This window comes from Andrographis paniculata, unplaced genomic scaffold (assembly GCF_009805555.1).
Source record: "Andrographis paniculata isolate CXL003 unplaced genomic scaffold, ASM980555v1 Contig80END, whole genome shotgun sequence".
Classification (NCBI taxonomy): Eukaryota; Viridiplantae; Streptophyta; class Magnoliopsida; order Lamiales; family Acanthaceae; genus Andrographis; species Andrographis paniculata.
In genome coordinates, this window is record NW_026137618.1 from 4,024,006 (window position 1) to 4,047,271 (window position 23,266).

Genomic DNA, 23,266 nt, shown 5'->3' on the forward strand with positions numbered 1-23,266 from the left:
TCAATTAGTTGTTAGCTGATTCAATTAGCTGGTTTGACTAGCTGATTCAATTAGCAGTTTGTATTAAAGTGTTTGGTAAAACAACTTCATGATATTAGTTGTTTATACATAAAATAACTATTAAGGATATTGATATATTATTTTTTGAAATATTTAATTTTGTTCATTTTGGTTTGAAATTTATGAGAATTTTTGTTATTAATTATTGAAAATTATAAAAATATTATAAAATATTTATTTTTATTTTTATTATTTAGATTTGAGAAAATTATTTTTACTAAAAAATAATAATTTTTTTATTGAAATTATGTAAAATATAAAATAATAAACCTTTCGTATATATTTTTTATTATGTTAATTATTGTTTTAATATATATAAATAAATTAAAAATCTTTGTTTTTTTATTTGATTTAGGTTTAAAAATTTATATATTTTACAAATAAAGTAATTTATATGTAATAATTAATAATAGTAATTATTTTAAATTTACAAAAATAAAAATATAATTTAATAAATTAAATATTAATAAATACTGCTATAAAAATATATTTATATGTATAAAATAAATAATTAAGTTTTAAGGGTAAACAAGGAATAACCAAAATTAAAATGAAAAAGCTCTGGGTAGATGAGCTTTTCAGAAAGGAACTTTTTGGGTCTAAAAAGCTCTTTCGAAAAACTAATTTACCAAACACGTAAATTAATTTTTTTATTGATCAAACAACTAAAAGTTGTTCAATAAGTTAAAGCTCTTCAAAAAGTTATTTTCCATCTTAGTTTTTCACTAATCCTTTTTTTCTGCAGACACACATCAGTCACCTAGGAGCTTTCTAGAATACTTTAGAGGACTTTAATCAATTTTTCGACCAATTTTATCAAACTACCGTGAAATTAAAGATATCTAGGTTTTTTTAGTACAATAAAATTTAAACAAAATCACAGAAATACAAAACACTACCAAAAAGCAAAAGTTTTCAAACCAAACACACGCATCCTATTCCTAGGTAATCTACAATTATATATTTTTAAATATAATTATATTAAAGACATAATTTTCATTCAAAATAATACTCCCTCCGTCCACAAACTAATGTCCTATTTTTCTATTTGGGACGCCAAACAACTATTGTTATATTTCTTTTTTTTAAACATAAATTTTACATTTTTTCCCTTCGTTCATTTATTACTTTTAATCTCTACCATACAATTAAGGGCAAATTTGTCAATTCATATCAAAAAGACAATCATCTAAAAAATCGTGCAAATATATTTTAAAACATTAGAAATTGGACGAAGGAAGTATAATAACACTTAATTTTATTTTAAAAATCAAATTAAATATTTGTTTTCAATTATACGAATTTGAAATCCAAAACAATGCTTTTCGGTCTAACATCATGAATTGTCATGAGCCTAAAGCTCAAACTCCCGTGATTCAACAAAGTTTTTTGGACAATTCAATGGGGTGTGTTCTTTTTCTCAAAAATACCAACCACATTTTCCAAAAAATATTAATATATTATTCCTATTATTATTTTTATATTACCTACCTAATTCCTAGTATAGTATATTTATTTGAATACTATATGACATTCACCAAAAAAAAAAAATTTACTGACACAATTCTCAAAATATATATAATATATATTTTATTTTCACACAAAAAATTAGAATTTAGTACAAAATTTTATTTTTTTTATATTAACTATACTTTACATACTTCTAATGACTGTTTTGGACTAAAAACATCGTCCATAACCATATATTTATATAGAAAAAAAATCAGATAATTCATTTTACTATTTCAAACTTCTTTTTTCCTAAAAATATAAAATTTAACATCTATTTTTTATTTATTATATTACATTAAAATTTAATTTTACATTCAAAATATCACATCAATGCAAATTTATATCACATCAAATAATTATTTAAATTCAAAATTTTACTATTCTAGACTAAAACCCAAAACTAAAATATTACGATAAACACACCCTACAGCACTAAATCAAGACATCCTAAGGTAGGTTTTTGTATTGACAAGAAAATGATTAGCTTCAAAAAACATAAAAAAAAAATGCTTACTTGCATAGGCTAATGTATTTAGCAGCATAAAGAATTAAACCCATAAAGCATGCAAGATTTCAATATCCAAGACCATAATCATGAAAATGAGGAAGAAGGTAATGATTCAAAATATAAAGAGTAGTCGAGATTGCGAGAAATATAAGAGATTGATCGATTACCCTGTGAGCCAACTAGAGGATCATCTCAGGCTTTCTTTTTGTCTTCCCATGACGAATGGATATGAATTTGCAGATGCGAAAATGGAAAAAAATTCTTTTGGTGAGGCTCTTGTAATTTTTTAGCCAAAGTGGCGACTGATGGACAACAATCTTCCAACTCCACTATATAAAGGATGTAGATGTCCCCAAAACCGATAGGAATCTCGCGCAATTTGTAGCAATATCGGATTACTAGGCTCTGCAGTTTCGGCAAATGTAGAGTGTCAGCTCCCCAAACCTCCATGTCCAAGTCTTCTAGCAGTAAGTATTCGAGAAAGAGAAGTCCCCCCTGAGTAAATTCCCACACTGGTCCGTGAAAGGCATTGCATTGAAGTTTTAGTACTCGAAGAGAAGATAAGTTGCAAAGGACTGTCATACACTTCCATGGAAATCTGCATCCACTCAATGTTATCTTTCTAATTTTACAGGGAAAATTGGGGAGTTCTGGAATAACTTGGGGGTTGAAACCCGAGACAATGTATTTGAATGAATTGAGGTCAGGTTTCATTTCGGCAATGTCGCTGAAAAAAAAGTTGTCTTTTTCTTCCTGTCCTAGCACGATACGGATTCCTAACTTCCTTAGATTAGTCATTCTTGCAAGAATTCAATTCCCCTAGTGCAGCTGCGAACACTCACATCAGACAATGTTTCGAGGTTTTCTAGAAAAGTTTGATCTGTACAAGGATCCAGTAGGTCGAATCCCTGAGCACTGGAGGTGCAATAGCTGCTTCAAATTCCAGATTTCCGTAGGTAGATAAGAAACACCCTCCGAGGATTTTATATCTACATGTCGACCCACGATCAAAACTTCAAGTTTTTGAAGTTTTGATATTGACTTTGGGAGTACTCCACCGTATGTGATGGCGAGGTACTTCAGCCGAACTAGATTTAGTATTTGGTCCGGGAATGTGTAGAAGCGGATTGTAACTGCATTTAATGTTGGAACTTATCAGGAATTTAACCCTAAGCCCAGGATCTACCGTGTTGTCATAATTGAGATAAAAATAAAGTAAAATAAATCTAACCTTATTCCATTAGTATAGTCGAATACGGATATGCTAATAATTGAGGGTTTTGTGTTCTTCAAGTCTATGGCGCAACCCCTCCTGAGAAAACCGCTAGGGTTTCTGCCGTTACTCCCACGATGAGATATGGAACGTAATGGTTGTTGCGTCTAGACCTGGGATCACAACCCTATTTATATCCCTTATTATTAATTGGCCTCATCACCCAATTAATAAGTTACCGGGTTTCTGTACATTGGAGGCCCACACTTACTAAATACATTTAAGCCCAATAAATTAATAGATCACTTAATATAGGCTTAATCTGACTGATAACCCAAATAGTTACATTTAACCCACAATTGGATTTTTAATCCAACAATCTCCCACTTGGGTAAATGTAAATGTACACTGAATAACCTTATGAGCTCACGAATGTTTTGCTATCAGATCCTTAATGTATATTACCAATCTTATCTATAAGTCATATCAATGCGGATCAAAGCGGCCGTCACTGCATTTATCGCAATGGGACCGATCAATGGTCACAACACTAATATAACCTAAGATTCGATCAAGTACGGATGCACAGCATGAAAATTTCATATAATGTGATCTTAAGATGCCTATTTCCAACTGATCCACCTTAACTTTAATTCAGAACAACTGAATACTGATTTAAAACTGAATACTGCACACTGAATATTGAACATTGAATACTGAACTGTGCAGTGTAAACCAAAGTAACTTTAATAGTATTTGAACACTACTAATTAGCTCCCACTAAACCGAAGTATCTTATATGGTTCCACTTTTCAAACGAGCAATATGCTCACTATAGAACTTATGTGGAAACCCTTTAGTAATTAAGCGGATCCGCTATCGTGGAAGTTATATGAATATGTTCAATAACTAATTCATTATATGAAGTCAGACAATTAAGTAAATGGTGATTATTATTATCAAATGATGCACTAGTTCCAATCGATTTTGAATTCTGGAAGAGACAAAAAATCTATATCCGAATGAACAATAATAACTGAATTTGTTCAAAATAGAGATTGAAATTAAATTTTGACTAAAGATAGTACCATAAAAAATGTCTCATCCAAAAATAAATAGTAATGAGTACTCAATAATAATCTAAAATTGTCAATGACTTCAACTTTAACTTTCTTGTCGTCACCCACATAGATGTATCTTTCAACACCAATTGATTTCGATAATAAAATAATCTTACATAGACACACTGATGTGTGTTGTTACACCAAAATCCACCCCCATGTGTGTCTATGAACTGAAATTAAATTAATTTCAAGAGCAAGACCAATAAAACAAACATGTCCTCCGAAATATCTAACTTAAGTGCCCTCAATTTAGTAGCAATAGTAGACATGTTCATGATGTACCTTCTTATGTTATGTTTGTTGTTATACTTTATGGTAATGAGACTCTTAAGAAGAGTATGCATTTCTGCCTTATCGTTTTCGGTAAAGTGTTTCTTAATTTCGACAAGGAATTCATATCATCATATATTGTACTCCTAAAATTTATTGAGTGATTTTCTTAATGATAATTAGACTTAGGCGTTGGACCTATCCCACTTCTCAAACAAATGTCCTTCATGAGCAGTGTTTTTCGTCGTATGAGTGAGTTGGTCTATTATTAATGCCAAGTCATGATTCATGTAACCAAATGAATCATAATGAAGCTCAATAATAATGCATTCTCATCCCAAGACACTAAGTGCAACATCAATGATCAATCTTTGGATCAATAACATTGATTGCTAGCAGTCATCTTGTTGCAATAATCATATACGGACAATAAGTAATGTCAAACAACAACCAATCTTTGGACTGATTTACTATTCACATAAGTTAAATCCATATAATCGTCCCATACATACTATCGCAGATGTATATTTCATTCTGTCAATTACCGACTGCCTTTGGGCCGAAGAATAATCACATGAATTAAAATACACATAAACACTTACGTTATCAAGAAAAAATCTTATATTAGAGAGGTTACTTTGGCAACGTCAAATACTTGATCTTCACCGTCAAAACGCAGCATGCATTATTAATGAATTTATAATTTTCTTAAACTAAATTATAATCAGAATCATGTTCAATATACACGGGTCTGATTCCATAGAAAATAAGGAATGCTTATTAACAACTGAATGCACATGTCTATAAGCTACCGAATGTTTCATATGTGAATTTATAAAATAAAGTAGCAATTATATCACAAGTTATCGAGCAACATCAGCAAACGTTGTTGGACAAATTACTGACTCGCCAGTGATAAACTTATTTTGACAATCGAATGTTGACAATAAAGTAGTGTGTCAAACAACACCCTATCTTTGGACAGATCTATTATTCACACACAAATAACAAATTATCATCACCACATTCAATGTCACTAAATATGCATGTAACTACTTATTGGCTGAATTGTCTTTAGGTCATTCAGGAGCCTTGTAAGTTACAAACACAACTTTCTAATACATAAAATAAACTGATTTACATAGCAGAGGCTGCTTTGGCAACATGACTATTTCAACCAATTCAAAAAATATATTATATTACTTATTGCTAATTAAATTCACTTTAAATAAATCAAATATGTATGTTCAATACATATTATAACTATAACAACAATAATTAATTTCTGGACTCATTAAATAATCAAGCAGTCCAAGAAAGACTAAATGCAGTGGAATTACACAGACAAAAATATGCCACCCAAAGAGACTATAAATTTGATACAATAAATAATTATAGTCGAATTTGAATAAATGCATATTGTCGAGAAATACATGCTGTTGTAATCCAAATTTAATCGAAAATTAAAATAATTTATAGTGAATTTGATTATATAAAGTCAGCACTAATGAATAAATCAATAAACATGTCTTCATGGATGCATATAGATTCCAATTGCACATATATGACATGCATATAGTTGTACTTGACAATGAATTGTTCTGATGAAAGAATCAAACTCATTCTATTCCAAATATTGAGAATGTATAATCATTATTGTATATGTACACAAATAATCAATAAATAAAATCCTCAATAAATAAAATCCCAAATAAACTGTAGTTGACTAATTGAAATCATTAATTGGGCTGTTTCAATTATATAATTAGTCACTATAACTATAATTAGGATATCAAAATTTGTTTTAGCATCCCGCCCATCATCAATCTAATTTCACATCATCTATATATATATACAAATAAATAAACAAACAAATATAATATGTATGTTTGCAGAATTGATTTTCATGAATGAATGAATTAGATTCACTTATGCATATTAAAACAATATTAATAATATGCAATTGCCCACCAATTTTTAGTTGTCATCTTGATAAGAACATAATTGTTTATTCCTTAACACATCAAGTAGTATCCAAAATATCTCTTATTCAGCATTGAAAATAGGACATATCAACTAGCAAGGGTTTCAGGAACGGTCTAATTGATACTATCTTTAGATTATCTTCATAATAAAACCATGCAAGGGAAGAAACCGAACATATAAACCCTATGCGATTAAGCATGAAGCGAAATCAAATCAGATAACCATGCACTTAATCAATCGAACTTCGATCACAGATCGGTCAAGATTCGTCTGAGTTTCAGGAAACATATGCAACCCCAAAAAAAAAAAAAAAAAAAAAAACAACAACGAAGCCAAACACTAAACAATCAATAGTGAAGCGACACCAAACCAAATAATCTAGATCTTTTAAAAGGAGTCACTCGAGATCCAAACCGCGTTCCAGTCGAATCAGATCCATCAGTACTCTAAAATTAATAAACGACACACGACGCAAATTCGAACCCTACCAACGATCTAAACCGTCATACATGAAGCTTATTCCATTAGAACAGATAAATAAAAGAATAAACAATCAAACACAACACAAATAGATTTGGTTACAGTGTATGGCAATACTTTTCCATCGAATCACAGAATTGAATAAAATATTTCATTGCTACTGTAATAGACCAATTGGTCGATCCGAAGAAAATAAATTAATTCTATATCTTGCGTGGATTAAATCTGACCGATCAAACATCAATTGATCTAACAGATAAATCTCAAAAATTCAACACGTAAAAGGCTCTGATACCAATTGTTGGAACTTATCAGGAATTTAACCCTAAGCCCAGGATCTACCGTGTTGTCATAATTGAGATAAAAATAAAGTAAAATAAATCTAACCTTATTCCATTAGTATAGTCGAATACGGATATGCTAATAATTGAGGGTTTTGTGTTCTTCAAGTCTATGGCGCAACCCCTCCTGAGAAAACCGCTAGGGTTTCTGCCGTTACTCCCACGATGAGATATGGAACGTAATGGTTGTTGCGTCTAGACCTGGGATCACAACCCTATTTATATCCCTTATTATTAATTGGCTTCATCACCCAATTAATAAGTTACCGGGTTTCTGTACATTGGAGGCCCGCACTTACTAAATACATTTAAGCCCAATAAATTAATAGATCACTTAATATAGGCTTAATCAACCCAAATAGTTACATTTAACCCACAATTGGATTTTTAATCCAACATTTAATACCTTCAACAATGTAAAACTTAAGTTTATCCACATTGGATATGGATTATACGGACCTAAACAGAGAAGAGACCGTATGGATGAAATCGACTCCATTGTGGCGCGCACTTCCTCAATGCCGAGAATAACATTGTTGTGGCTGCACATCCGCGGCTGATGATTTGTTCCCCGGGGAAAACTATATGTATATTTATTTAGAACATGGCAAAACTTCTCCTTCTCGGCTATACTAATGGACTCGACATGTTTTGAAGTTCAAGAATGTGGAGCTCTCTTTGTGAACCAGAACAACACTTGCCGAGACAAGTTCATCCAGCAAAACCTCAGCGTCGACTCGATAACTTCTTCCACCTGTAAAACCCTTCATTGTCCATAATCTAATGAGTTCAGAGACAGATATCACGTAGCTCCGTGGGAACACTCCTCCATAGAGAAAGCACGTCTTGTAATCACGACGCAACATGGCATAGCTCATGAGGAGTGACTTTGTGATGTGAGAGTTGTCGTCGACCCCAATACAAAGTGGATTTTCATCCTCGGAAACATTTTTCCAATATTCGACTGTCTTCTCATTTTGGCGCAACAGCTTGCCAATGGAAACAATAGCTAAAGGAAGTCCTTCGCAGTTCTTGGCAATCTTCTTCCCGATTTCCTCAAGTTGGAAGCTTCAAGATTCTCCGGGACTTGTGAACACTGTCCAGTGGAGTAGTTTCCAGCTATCGTCATCGTCCAAGAAGCATTTTTTCTGAAAATATTGTTCTAAACAGGCAATATTTAACAGCGTAGAAGTTATGATGACTCGACTTTGCTTACATTCTGGCGGAAAATAGCTATAAACATGCGAAAAGATTTCTTCTTCCCACACATCATCTAACACAAGTAGATACCTCTGTGTCTCCATAAGTCCGCGAAGATGGATCCATAATTCGGAAACATCGGTAAACTTTTCATTCTTCTCGCCTTCTATATGGTCTACGAGAATTTGTAAAAGTTCTTTCTCCTCAAAGTTGGAACCAACATCGACCATTATTTTGGTGTCGAAAATGGATGCAATAGATGGATGGTTGTAAACTTTTTCGACTAAAGTAGTCTTACCAATACCAGCCATGCCGACAACGGCCTTGATCTTGAGGTTTTCAGGGCCTCCAACCACCCAATCCATGAGTTGTCTTAGCTCCTCCTCCAACCCCACAGGATCACACTCAGATCGACAGATCATTCTTGATGAAACAACAATACCACGAGGATCGTCTGTTACTTTCTCTTCTTTAAATTTGTGTACTTCCAAGGAGAACTTTTTGAGCAAGGAAATGAGTTGTTGCTGAAGATCGATCAATTCCGGGGAGAGTTTATCGGCAGTGTCTTGATTTTTAACTTCAGATTCAGATTCAGATTTATCTGATGGTTGTAAGAAAAGTTTCATTAGATCTGCAAATTCTTCTGCTAAGTCTTCGATTTGCTGTTCCAAGGGATCCACCTCAGCTTCCTGCCCCGCATTAAAGTGTAATTACTGACGAGATTAATCATGGAACTTAGCTCGCCATGGATGGATTCTATTTCCGGACAACATTTGGATTTGGATGAATCGAGGAAGCTCTTCAGTTTATCCTTGGCTGATACAAGAGCCCAAAAAGCCATGTCTGATCTCGAACACTCTTTGCTAATACTCTCACCAGAAGACAATCTGCACTTATCCTTAATTACTACCAATCATTCTTCCATTGATAGAGATTGAAGTCATAAAGTAAAGGAGAAGATAAGTTCTGTTGCGGGGCTTGATGAGTGAGAAGGGGAAAAGAGGATATATAGGAGTACGAGGACCACTCAAATTTGGGCAATTTAAATTGCAATAAGTATCGAACAAAATTTGAATACAATTTATTCATTGTGGGTATTGTTATTTTAATTCAAGGGGAAAAATTAATCTTTGTGTCAATATAATTGAAATTAATCAATTTTGATCTCAACTATTTTAATCAATTTTAGTCTTACTGTTTAAAAGTTATCAAAAATTGCTGATGTGGACGCTGATATGGACAAAATACGGCGAGTGTATAATAGAACACGCCCATGTTTGTCACGATAAAAACATGTTCATGAATCAGAGTACACGGCTGTGTTCCATTATACACAGCCGTGTACATTCTTACAACCTGTCTATTAATGGTGAAAGTACAAGGATTTCTTTCTTGTCGTAGTCTCTTGGATCTTCTACACAAGAATTATAGATCAAGATTGGAAATAACAGATTAGAAAGAATCATTGAAGGATTTGTTCTAATGAAGAAACAAAACCCTTGAACTTGCCCTTTTTTTTTTTTTTTTTTTTTTTTTTATCATTGTCTATACATACATACATACATATACACATATGTATATTTATAGATTTGTATCTTCTGATTTGCATATATATATATATATATATATATAGATTTTGATAAAGTTTTTTTAGGTTTTTTGGACAATTTTTACAAATCAAAGTTTGAAGTAAAAATTAAAATCTAGAAAAGTAATTAGATAGTTAAAAGCACAGTGTTGGAGTTTTCGAATCAAATTTAGTTTCTCATTTTTCTGAAATTAAATCAAATCAAAATTTCAGAAAATTATAATTCAAAAAAGCCCTTTTTTTTATTTTTTTTTTTTTCACCAAAAGCTACAATTTTTATAGATCAAATTAAGCCCAAAATCTCCAAAACAATCTTCTTGAACTTGTAATTCATCGATTAATTAACATACAGGAATTGAAGCTCTATCGAAAATCGAATCATCAATGGCATCATCAAGCAGCGACGGCTATTCGAACCCTTCCTGTGCAGCTTGTAAATTCCTCCGCCGAAAATGTATGTCGGGTTGTTCCGCCGGAAAAGCTGACAAAATTCTCAAAGAAATCTCACACGGCAGTGTACTTTCACCATTAACAAACATGATGTAGGAACTTACACGGCCGGGTATAATGGAACACAACAGTGTACTTTGATTTATCATATTTTTACTGTGACAATACGGGCGTGTGGTATTATATACGGTCATATTTTGTCGTTATTTTTCTTAGGTCCACATAAGCTATTGAGACTAAAATTGATTAAAATAGTTTATATTGGAATCAAAATTGATGAGTTTTTTTATATTGGGACTAAAATCAATTAATTTTGATTATATTTGAATTAAAATTGATTTTTTTCCCTTAATTTAATTATAACTTTATCCAACATAATCACAGGTTTAGTTTTAATCATTAATTAAAAATTCTTATATTATACTCTTGTCCCCGCCACACATCTTTTCTTTTTGTCCATTCTCGTGTATTCAATCAGATTTGGAGGTATTTAAAACTTTTAAAAATCCTTTTAAAATCTTGAGGTATTTAATGAAGACGTCTATGGATTTTATTGGATTTTAATGGACAATTATGAAAAATTTGTACATGAGAAAATCTCTCATGATAACGAGATTTTTGGATGAATTTTTAAAATTATTATTATTATTATTATTATTTATTATCATTTTTGTTGTTGACAATATATAAGTATTAAAGAATATGGTAATATTTATTAATATCAATTTAAATATTTAATAAAAAGTAATAATTTAAAAATAAAATATATTAAGAAATTATTATCAATTTTTTTTGAAAATATGTATTTTATATTATAAATATAATATTTGGAAATTATTATTATCATAATAAATATGTATTTCTGTTTTTTTTTTATTATAGAATACACTGTATTGTCGGTATAATTAACTAAATATATACCGCTAGTTATATTTATTTACTTCTTACTTTTTAATTTTATTTCTTACGAAAAATTGTAAATGCAATTTTTAATTTTTGGTGTGATTGTTTTGTGAAATCTTTTGAAGGGATATTGTTTTAAGTATAAGAAATTGTGCATATAATATAAAAATAATGAATGTGTGTGATATATTAATTTTGTAATTTATACATTAATTTTTTACAAAATTTATTACATAAGAATAATAATAATAACTAACGAAAAATATAAAAATAAATTGATATATTGAATGATAATATAATAAAAATTATAAAATTTAAAATATAATATAGAAAATAGTAGCATTATATATGTTACAATATTTCTATATATTATTTATTAATATTACTTATATTTTATAAAATATAATAAAATATATTATATTTGTAAACTTTGTGTTACATAAGTTTATACAATTATATAAATCAATAAAAAAAATATATATTTTACAATTCTACAAAATCTATATAAATTCATAAAAAATTCCATATAAATTTATTAAAAAAATCCAATGAAATCTATAAGAATCCATTTAAATTAATTAATAAAATCCATCAAACTCTACGTGGACTCGGTACACTTTCTAAATCCACATAAATCTATAGATTTTTTAAAATTCAAAACAATCCAATGAAATCTCAAATGAATACACCCCCTAAATTTCTAATATCTTACACCACTCAAAACTTTTTTTTTATCATTCTCATTGATTAACAAATATTTTTTATTTACCTTTAAATATCTCTATTTTTTATAAAACTAATTTGTGGCAATGATAAATAAATATATTTTTATTTGTTTGTATCATATGAAATGTTATTATGTACAAAATAATATTCATATTCGCTAAAAAAAAAAATCTAATTAGCGACAATATTTTTAATTACGAAATATTTTTTTTAATCAAAACGTCTCATTTAGCGACAAAATTTAATTTATCGTTAAAACTAAATCATTTAGTACAAAATTAATTTCGTCGCTAAAAATATTTTGTTAGAAAATTCTATTTCATGGCAAAAGGGTTTAAGTTACAAACTTATTTTTCATAACTAAAACCATTTGCTAAAAAAATTATGCATATTTTGTTGCTAAAACTCTTTTGTTATGAATTTTATTTTTACAGAAAAAAAGTTTATCTATATAATTATATTTTCGTAGCTATATCTTGTTTCTTAACCTTCATTGAAATAAAAAACTCATTTTTTGTTACCATAGTCATATTTGTGCCAAAACCCCTTACTAACGCACTATAGGCGACGAAATAAGTTTCATCGCAAAAACATTTTTGCTATGAATTAAGTACATATTGCTGCGAATTTTAATGTAGCTAAATTTCAACTTTCTGTAGTGATTGTATATATTTTATTGAGATATAATGTTAAAAATAATTAAAATACCAACAACACTAATATAAAAAAAAAAAAGTAATATTATAATTTATTATTAATAACTTACTAATTTATGCTAACTAAAATACCATATCCTTAACCAAATGGGTCATCTGACCCGGGACAGAGGAAGTAATAGTTAAATTAAGAGTGATTAATTTTGTATGGTACTAACTTATCTTTAATTACTTCTACATTTATTTTAGAAGTCCATTGTACCTTTCATTAATAATTGATTTAAAAATAATTATAATGAATTAATGATATGTTACGATAAAATATAATCAAACCAAATATTGGTACCTATTTAATAAATAGTCCTATCAAACAATAAGTTCATTAAAGATTGTTTTTAATTACTATTGAAACCAATAAAAATTATGTGGATTAAGTTGAACAGGACAAGACATGCCCCAAAATAATCAAAGACCGTCAAGCCAAAGAATATTGATCATCTCAGATTGCAAGGTGAGCCAACTCAAGAAGTATGGATGCGAAGTGACGTAAGGATAAGTCATGGGTAAGGATAAGTCATGAGTTCAAACTCTAACGCCTCACAGATTCCCACGTCTTTAAAAAAAAAAAAAAAAAAAAAAAAAAAGAAAGAAAGAAGAAGAATAAGAAGAATGGATGCCAAGTTGAAGATGGATGCAAGTGAATTTTTGGGGGTGATTCTCCATCATGTATTTATGTGTATAGTCAATTAGGCTAGAGGTAGTTAGCCATCTTCAACCTCTATCATCTCAAGTGGTTCGACGTCTTCGAAGAAAAGACAATTCAGTTCTTATCTAATTTGTATGAATGTTTAATAGTTTATAACATTGTTTAATAAGTTTATTTTGTTCCAAAATAAATATATTTATAGACATGTTATTTTTATATGTTTGTTCGGTTTTGATTGGAAAAAGATTTTTTATTTGCGTTTCGATTTAAATATTATTTTGATTTGATGTTTTATAATATAAAAATAAATAAATTTTTATTATAAACTGTCCGTATTGAATAGTGTTCATTCATATTTGGAACACAAATCAAACACACTATAATATATGTGTGTGTATAGAATGTAATTGAATATGTTTTATAGTTTATGGTTTATATGTTTGTGTATAAAATATATATATATATATAATTAGTGTTGAATGATATGATATGATATTTTATATAATTTGGAGCTAAAATGTTGTATAATGTACCCAAATAAATCTATTTTTCACATACATATTTGCTTAAATTGATGATAAAAACTTGTTCTCTAAACTTGGTTTGTAGTGAATTTCAAGACCAACAAGTTCTCATCAAGTGAATTGAAAGATTATATTTTTCATACACTTTTGATATGTATAAATTTATACATTGAATAGATTTTTAATTATTTTGTTTAGGTAAAGTTTAAGGCGAGCATGCAATAAAAGGCCAGAGGCAAAACATAGCAAAATGTTTTGCTCAGTGTATTCGTAAAATTCCATCGAAGAGTGTCTTGGCTTATTTTTTATAATCTTTTATTGTGGTCGGATATTTAGATTGAGTTGATAATCTATAGGCAATTGAATTATTGCATCTGTGATTGTGTGATGGTTCAATATAGTGACTATGAGATGCTTACGAATCACCTTTTGAAATTTACGATATGATTTTGATAATATTGTATAGGAGTTAGAGAATCATAATTGGGTGTTTTTTAGGGTTTAATGCAATTGAGAAATTTGAATTCATAGTCGTACATAAATTATTTCTTCAACTAGAGAATTATTTAAAGGTCATACCTTAATTAATAATTCAATAAGGAAACATTGGAAGTTTGGCTTGTGTCGACTTTTATAATCAATTTATCAATAGATTTAATATGATAAAACATGCAATCAATGATTAAATTCGTGAGTTCATTTCTGAAGTCAATCATTGGCTAAGCGTTTTTCTTAGTGCCCTTTTTCAAAATTTTTTATTAAACTTCACAGATTTGACTTCATCCCGAATCCGCTTAAATTGATCATTTTAAAAACTAATATTTATTTATATCTACAGTGATATGTAATGTTTGAAATATTTAATTTATACTTATTTAATAGTTTGTGTCCAAAAATACACTGATGTTGATTTTACAATCGCGAAAATACAAATAGATTGACATGAATATGCAGTAGAATAATAGTATACTGGAAGCGCAATTCAAGTGTTCTTCAGTTTGCCAATATTGAACAAAACAAGCAGTAAAGAACTCAAGGATTTAGACCGATGGATCATTATATTATTGTCCAAATATCCGTACAACATCAAATGTTACATTCATTTCATGCAGTATAGTAACATTATAACTTTCAACAACAATTGTCATATTCATGATATAGACGAAGGTTAGGGTACTGTAACAACAAGACAAATAGAATATGATTCTATACAGTACAATATAATAATATACAAGAAATATATGTTGTGCAGTTCATATATTGTAAGGTATAGAATCATATGTTGGTCTCCGTGCAAGCGATTTGATTGTCGGGTTTGGATTTGATGTCCTCTTTGGACGATCCGAGGCTTTGATCTTTGATTTGGTTTTGCCGCCTTTTGGAGAACTTTGGTCTCCGTGTAGGAGATTTGATCATCGGCTTTGGAGTTAATGTCTTCTTTAAACGATTCGAGGCTTTGATCTTTGCAGGTTTTGCCGCTTTTGGAGGACTTTGGTCTCCGTGTGGGCATGTCCCTTTGACTTTTGGATAAAAAGGGTCTGGTTGATGCTTTGTTGAAGAATGCAATGAACACCTTGAAACTTTGGGATGAACTTTGGTTGTTCTTCCTTGGCTTTGATGGATTCTTCAACGGCTTTTAGAACTTTGATCATTGAAGAGGTGAATTTGGTGTTTCATAACACTTTTGGCGGCTTGTCCCTTTGACTTTTAGATCGAAGATGGCCTGGTTGATGCTTTGTTGAAGAACGCGATGAACACCTTAAAGCTTGTGGATGAACTTTGGATGCTCTTCCTTGGCTTTGATGAATTCTTCAATGGTTTTTTGAGCTTTGATCCTTGAAGAAGCGGATTTGGTGCTCCATAACACTTTTGGCGGCATGTCCCTTTGACTTTTGGATCGAAAAGGGCCTAGTTGATGCTTTGTTGAAGAACGCGATGAACATCTTGAGTTTTGAGATGAACTTTGAGGACCTTCCCTTGGCTTTGATGAATTCCTCAACGGCTTTGGAAGCTTTGATCCTTCCTCCGGCTTGGACATACCACGAAGAACGTTAACGTCATCGATTCGTCAACCAATATTGGATCATTTCTCGAAATCGGTGACTTTTTGACGAAGAATGCTTCGAAGGACACGAAGAACATGAAGAACAATACATAGAGAGTCTAGAGACTTACCATTTGCTTGAATCCTCGATGTAACTCCGGTGTGTCAAATGAACTAACCATGGCTCCTATTTATAGGGGAGGGGTGGCCTTGGCTTCCTTTTTTAAAATGGTGCCACCTGGCGCGTCCTGATTGGTCAACGTGAAGATTTTATAATCTTTCCTTTTCCATCGGACGTCGTTTTCCATTTCCGGAGAATTTGATTGCGCGTCTTCTTTTCTTGCCAAAATTTTTATATCATTGCCTTTTTCGGAAGATATTAATTTATATACTTCCTTTATTGACAAGATTTTATTTTGTTGCCAAATTCATTATGGCTCTATTTATGCATGTAATATTTGTACGATATCTTCCATTTTAAGCAGATTTTTGCATTAATGGTTTATATTTATTGTACAAAAATTAATATATGTGTATAATTAAATATCAAATATTTATTTTATTGGAACTTTATTTTATTCCAAAATATATGATATTTAATTTAATTTAGATATATATTTTTAGTGTTTACAATATTATATCAAATATTTTCCTAGTTCAAAATTGTATAATTTTCCAAATCAAAATTCCAAAACTCAAACATTCATAAAGAATTGCAAAGGTTTAAATTTTCTATAAAATATATTATTATTATTATTTAAAATTTGAAGTAATTTATTCTCTACTTTTCTTTCATATACTTCAAATTTCAGTGGCAATTTTATCTATAAAAGTGTGAAGTTATTGTACCTACATAATAAAAATTCTAAAAAATTCAATGCACCGAAATGATGCAACATAATATTTTTAAAAATATATAAAATATCTTTAATTGTTATTTTACCTATAAATGACTAATATCAAACCCCTATTTTATTTATAAATGACTAATATAAAACTGCTATTTTATCAAACATTTTGGTACAAACAAGTAATATATTTAACTAGTCAAATCAATTAATTTAATCAGCTAACAACTAACAACTAACAACTAATTGAATAAGCTATCAACTAATTATTGCCAAACACCCGTAGGTCACGAAATGAAATTCATGCATGGAGTTTTGTTTGAATATGTATAGGTTGATGAAACTTACTCATATCCATAAAAGAAAAATAAAACTATAGGTACTCACTAGCCACTCTAAAAGCGACGTAAATGTGTGTGCACAAACTTTCACCTTTTCGAGCGAAGTTTTGACTCGTCGTAACTGAGGCTCTAAATGACCTTTTTGAATGAAATTTTATTTCATTCTATATAAGTTGAGTTAAAATGCTCATATCTAGAAAAAAATTTAGGTACTAAAATGCTGTCCAAAAAGTGAGACCAGTGTGTGTGCAGGCCCAAGCCATTATATTTTCTAGTAAAATTTCGACTCATCATAAGTAGAACACAAAATGAGCCCTTTGAAAAAAAAAATTTAATATGTATAACGCGATAAAATGTACTCACATTCTGAAAAATATACAGGAACTCAAACACCATCCAAAAAGTGATACATGTGTGTATGCACAAGCCGGCGGCAGATTTTAAAATTCAGTATTGTGCTGACAACACACCGCAGCACACGGTGTTACTACCGGCAGCACACGGTGTTACTACCGGCAGCACACCGTCTGCATTCATGTAATACAAATACAACACATGAACTAACAACATTAACTAACAACACATGCTATAGTCTTGTACAACACAATAATACATGATTTCAGCACACCACATACTGTTATAAAACACACTTGTAATTATGAACCAACAATATAAATACAACATATGAACATACAGCACATGCTATGGTCTTATACAAGACAAATACTAATTAATTTCAGCACACCATATAATGTTATACAACACATTATAATTACGAAGCAACATCACGCGTAATTCTTATACACAACATGTATTGTATATAATAAAAATGTGTGCTTTTTGTATATATTACGAGTGATGATTTGAAAAATCAGCACGGTGCTGATTTTTCCAATTCAGTACCCTATTCGTTCCGCACAAGCCTTCTTGTTTTTAGTAAAGTTCTAAGTTCTCATAATTAGGACTAAAAATGATTTTTTTTAGTGGAATTTTCTTTGAATATGTACAAATTGATAAACATATTAATAGCCTACAAAGATTCTAGGTACCCAAATACAAGCCTTTATCTTTTGAAGTGAAGTTTCGATTTGTCATAAGAGATTCAAATGAGCTATGCTGATGAAAATTACTCATTGATATATATATATATATATATATAATATGCATTCACACACCATAAAAAAGTGACACAAGTGTTCGAGCAAAAGCCTTAGTATTTTCTAGTCAAGTTTCGACTTGTCATAATAGGGACTCAAAATGAGATTTGTGGAAGACATTTTCTTCCAAAATGAGATTGATATGACTAGAGCTGAGGTGGACTGCTTGGTGGCATTTTTCCTACAATGACGTGGCAACATAATCTTAAAAATAAAAAAAAAAAAAAAAACAGAAAAAAATCTATTTTCGCAAATTAGGGCAATTGAACCAAATTGTAATTATTGTAATTTAATCTCATCTCTTCTACTTACCGAATCCTTTTATATATATATATATAGAACCTAATTAAATTGTATCAACTCTATGCATGTATTGTTATGTAAGTATTGCGAAGAACACAACAAAACAATGCACAAAACAAGAATTAATTTAGTCATCTAGTTTGGATTAGTTACAGCCCTGCAATCTCGGGTTTTTCACTATATATATATATATATATGAAATCGACCGTAATTTAAATTATACTGAACAACTGAAGGTAAATAAGTAAATATTTCTAAGCTACTTAATTAAATCATAAGCTAAAGAAAAAAACAAAAACAAAAACAAAAACGGATGATAGATGCAAATGGTAATTACAAGGAAACGAAGATAGACATTAAGTAAATCATCCACACATATAACAATAATGTCTTTGGTTTAGAGAAAAATGAAGTACCACTTGCAAATGGTACCGAGCAATATTTCTCCTCATTGCCAAAACCTTTAAAGCTTTCGACTACATATTACCGAATAATTTCTGGAAATCTTTCTTCAACACTTGAATTCTTATTACACTACAAAAAATAGTATATTTGTAACGAAATTTCGTCCCTAAAGTTTACTTAGCTAACATCATTCAATCCCTAATTCCGTCTCTAATATCATTAATAATGAAAAAAGTAAATTTAGGGACGAAAAAACTTTGTTACAAAAATGATATTTTCTTGTAATGTTACCAAATTCAAGCTAGAAGAAATCGATTTAGCAAGTTAGAAGCCACAAAACAATTATGACAACTCCTCAAATTAAAAGTACCTTGGATATATATATATATACATACCATCATCATCTTCTTCTTCTTCTGTCCTTACGGCAATCAGTCAGGCAGACTCATTACCTTCATCTTCCTCTCTGTCTTCAGCTTCAGATTCATCATCTTCATCTTCATCTTTCTTTGTGTCTTCAGCTTCAGATTCGTTGTCTTCATCTTCATCTTCAGACACCTCATCTTCATCTGTGTCATCATCTACATCGGAATCATCGGAATAATTAGAATAATCAGAGACATCCACCTCGAGTATATCATTTCCCACACTCTGTTGTTCCTCTAATATCTGGTATGCCGAATCCACAGCAGACTTACTGCAATTTGTCAAACGAATATCACGCAGTGTCGGTATATCTCCAACACCTGAAGGGATTTCTTCCAGCGAAGGTAGTTTATCGAGTCTAAGCATCTCAAGCACCGGATAGTGGTATTGATCAGCTCTCCAAGCTACTAAATCACTACCAACAATCCACAATATTTTTAATCGAAGAAATTCCCCTTCAGTTGGATTCCACTCAGAGCCCTCTGCAGTATACCACAACATAAGAACTTCGAGATTAGGCAATGAACCAACCACTGACATACCAATCCAAGGAATTCTGCATTTCCTCAGAAACAGTGATTTGAGTGAATTTGGAAAGCCGATGTTCAGCAATGTCTTTTCGACAGTTAGACTTTCAAGTTTCTGTAATCTGCCAAGATTACACAAACAAGTATCCAACTCTCTCATACGCTTATCATACTTTATTCGTAGTTCCTTCAGATTAGGAATTCTACCAAGAATCTCATTGGTGAGCTCAAAATTCATTGCAAAGCGAAGGGTGTGCAGGTTCTTCAGAATGAAGATATCTTTCTCTCCCACATGAGCAAGATAAGGCTTCGGCAACACCATATCCCTGAAGTCAATAATTCTAAGTTGCGGCATATGCCATATTTCAGATGGTAAAACTACCGAAGATGAATATGGGAATATCAGACTCTGCAGGTTCCAAAGAAAATGTAGAATTGAAGGAGCAATAAAATTTGGAGAGAAATCAAATTTAACACGGATAGACCGTAATTTAGTGTGCTGCACAAGTGTATCATGAACACTACCAACTTTGTCGATGGCCATGACCAATCTTAGTCCCTTCGTACATGAATATGTCACTTTACAGTCACCACAAACCGGGGGATTTTCTTGTGAAGCTGATGGAGGAATAACGTCAAGTGCAAGAAGATTTCTTCTTTCTTCTTCTACTGCTGAGCCGCCGCATAGGAAGCACACTCTACGCCAATATCCTATATTGATGTCTTGTACTCTAGGAGAACACAAAATGTCCTCTTTTCTGGATACACTAATGCATAGGTCTCGCAAAAGATCATGGATGCCGCATGTTGCTAATTCCCCCGTGACATATCTTTCACGCACAAAAGTAGATTTCGATCGAGAAGATCTTTTAAGTATTCCTCCCCAAGTTCTTCCAAACGTTTATCATTTTTTATCTTTATGAAACCTTCATCAACCCACAATCTGATAAGCTTGGAGACCTTAATATCAGCATCTTCACGGAAAGTTCTCATATAGAGGAAACATGGCTTTAGATATATAGGAAGATTATTATAACTCAAAAGTAATATGTTCAAACAATGCTCGCCATCACTTGAATTGCCAAAGGCACTTACATTTTCAGCAATTGATTCCCAATATTCTGTCGTCATGCCAGACTTTGCAAGAAGTCCTCCAATAACAGCAATTTGTAAAGGAAGCCCTCTGCAATTTCTAACAATCCCCCTTCCGATTTGCTCCAATTCTGGATGCGAACAATTTTCTTCTCCGAATACAGTTTGGCAAAATAAACTCCAACTTGTATTTGTGTCAAGAAATGTCATCGGATATGGTTCGTGAGAGCCCAATGAAGCAGCCACTTGTGATAGCCTAGTGGTCACAATAATTCGACTTCCATTCCCATTGTCCGGAAAGAACCTCCTTAAATCATACCAAGCTTGAAGAGTCCATATCTCATCCATTACAATTAAGTATCTTCTGCCATAGAGTTTCTTGCGCAATATTTCCCCAGGCCCATCTGAATTTCCACCATGTCTTTCTACTTTTCCGTCATTGATAAGACCAAGGAGGATCTCGTCGACGCTGTACTCCTGAGAAATTGTAATCCAAATGCGCATATCAAAGCGTTCCATGGAATACTTATCTTCATAAACTTTTTTAGCAAGAGTAGTTTTGCCAATACCTCCCATGCCTACAATTGGGATGATTTGGAGATTGTCGTCATATCTAGCTAGCTCACCCTTAATCTTGATCACGTGTTCCTCAAGTCCCACAATAATATTCTTTCCAACAATGGATGCAGCTGTTGAAGAACCGCCAGCAGGAACAGAAGCTCTGGTTTGTTGTCCAACCACGACCTCTTCAACAATCGATAGCTCTCGCTTGATGTAGTCAACCTTTTGGATCATAGTGTCCAAATCTTCATCGAATGATCTCGCGCCCATATGATCACTACTTTCTCCCTGAGATTCCTTCTGAAGTTGGCTCACAACATGTAAGTCAAAAATTTCTTCCATCTCCAAACTAACTTCTGATATTTGCTTCCAAAGATCTTCAGCCTTCTGGCTTTTGCTTCTATGGTTCTTTTCAAGGAACTCCAACAAGAAATTGACACCTTCTTGGAGAGATTTAATCTTTTCTATGTCGACATGAAGGCGACGAAGCTCAGCACGGTAATGAACGTTGTCGAGGACATGAGAAAGAGAAACCAATGATGCATAAGCAGCTACAGCCATCTCTCGATTCTTACAAACTGCTGAAGAAACTGAAATCCGCAGCTAATATGGATATATTTTTGCACAAATATTGAAGAAACAGATCATGGTTTGGTTCAGTCTTCTTTGTACAAACAGATCCAAACTGAATTGTTCTTTTTTTTTAATGAGAATTACGATACGAAGCAATATTAAAGCACATTTTAATGCCACTAGCTGCAAAAGCACATTTCAATGCCACTAGCTGCAAAAGCATATTTGGTCCTATATATATTTAAATTAAATAATGAATATTATTGTTGCGTTGTGGTTCTTTAGGAAATTGGTCCTACATTGCTGACAATGATGCGCACTATAATACATGTCAAATTCAAATGTTTTTTCACACCTTGCTTTGACCTAATTTCTTACATATATTTTTATTCAATTTCTCTCCTAAATGGGAGGGTGAAAAAGGTATGTATTAATTTTATTTTTTTAAGGGAATCAATATGTATCAAACATATATATTACTAATTAATTAATTCCCCTAGGACATTATATAATTAATTAAAAAGTTGATTGAATTTTTTTAAGAAAGAAGTATATATAAAGCTGCAGTTATTGTATATAATAAATTACATATATAATGTAGAGAATACACAATTTATATGAACATAATTTAAATACATGCATTATTATATTATATTATATGAAGTGATAACATCTAAAATATAAGCATAAAGCATAACGAAACTTATCTAATACATATAATATTGATTTCGACATTTTTGAA

The 23,266-nt window shown here is 31.2% G+C and overlaps 1 protein-coding gene and 1 pseudogene across 1 annotated transcript in view; both read right to left on the reverse strand.

The window, feature by feature from the left end:
• Positions 1-22,697, reverse strand: part of LOC127240942 (putative late blight resistance protein homolog R1B-16) — a 46,281-nt gene extending 23,584 nt beyond the window's left edge. Inside the window, exon 1 of the mRNA XM_051259813.1 lies at positions 21,960-22,697. Within this exon, the coding sequence (XP_051115770.1) occupies positions 21,960-22,512 (553 nt within the window). The 5' untranslated portion in view covers positions 22,513-22,697. The remainder of the gene's footprint in view (positions 1-21,959) is intronic.
• LOC127240945 (putative late blight resistance protein homolog R1C-3) lies at positions 8,052-9,684 on the reverse strand (annotated as a pseudogene).
• Positions 22,698-23,266: the final 569 nt, after the last annotated feature.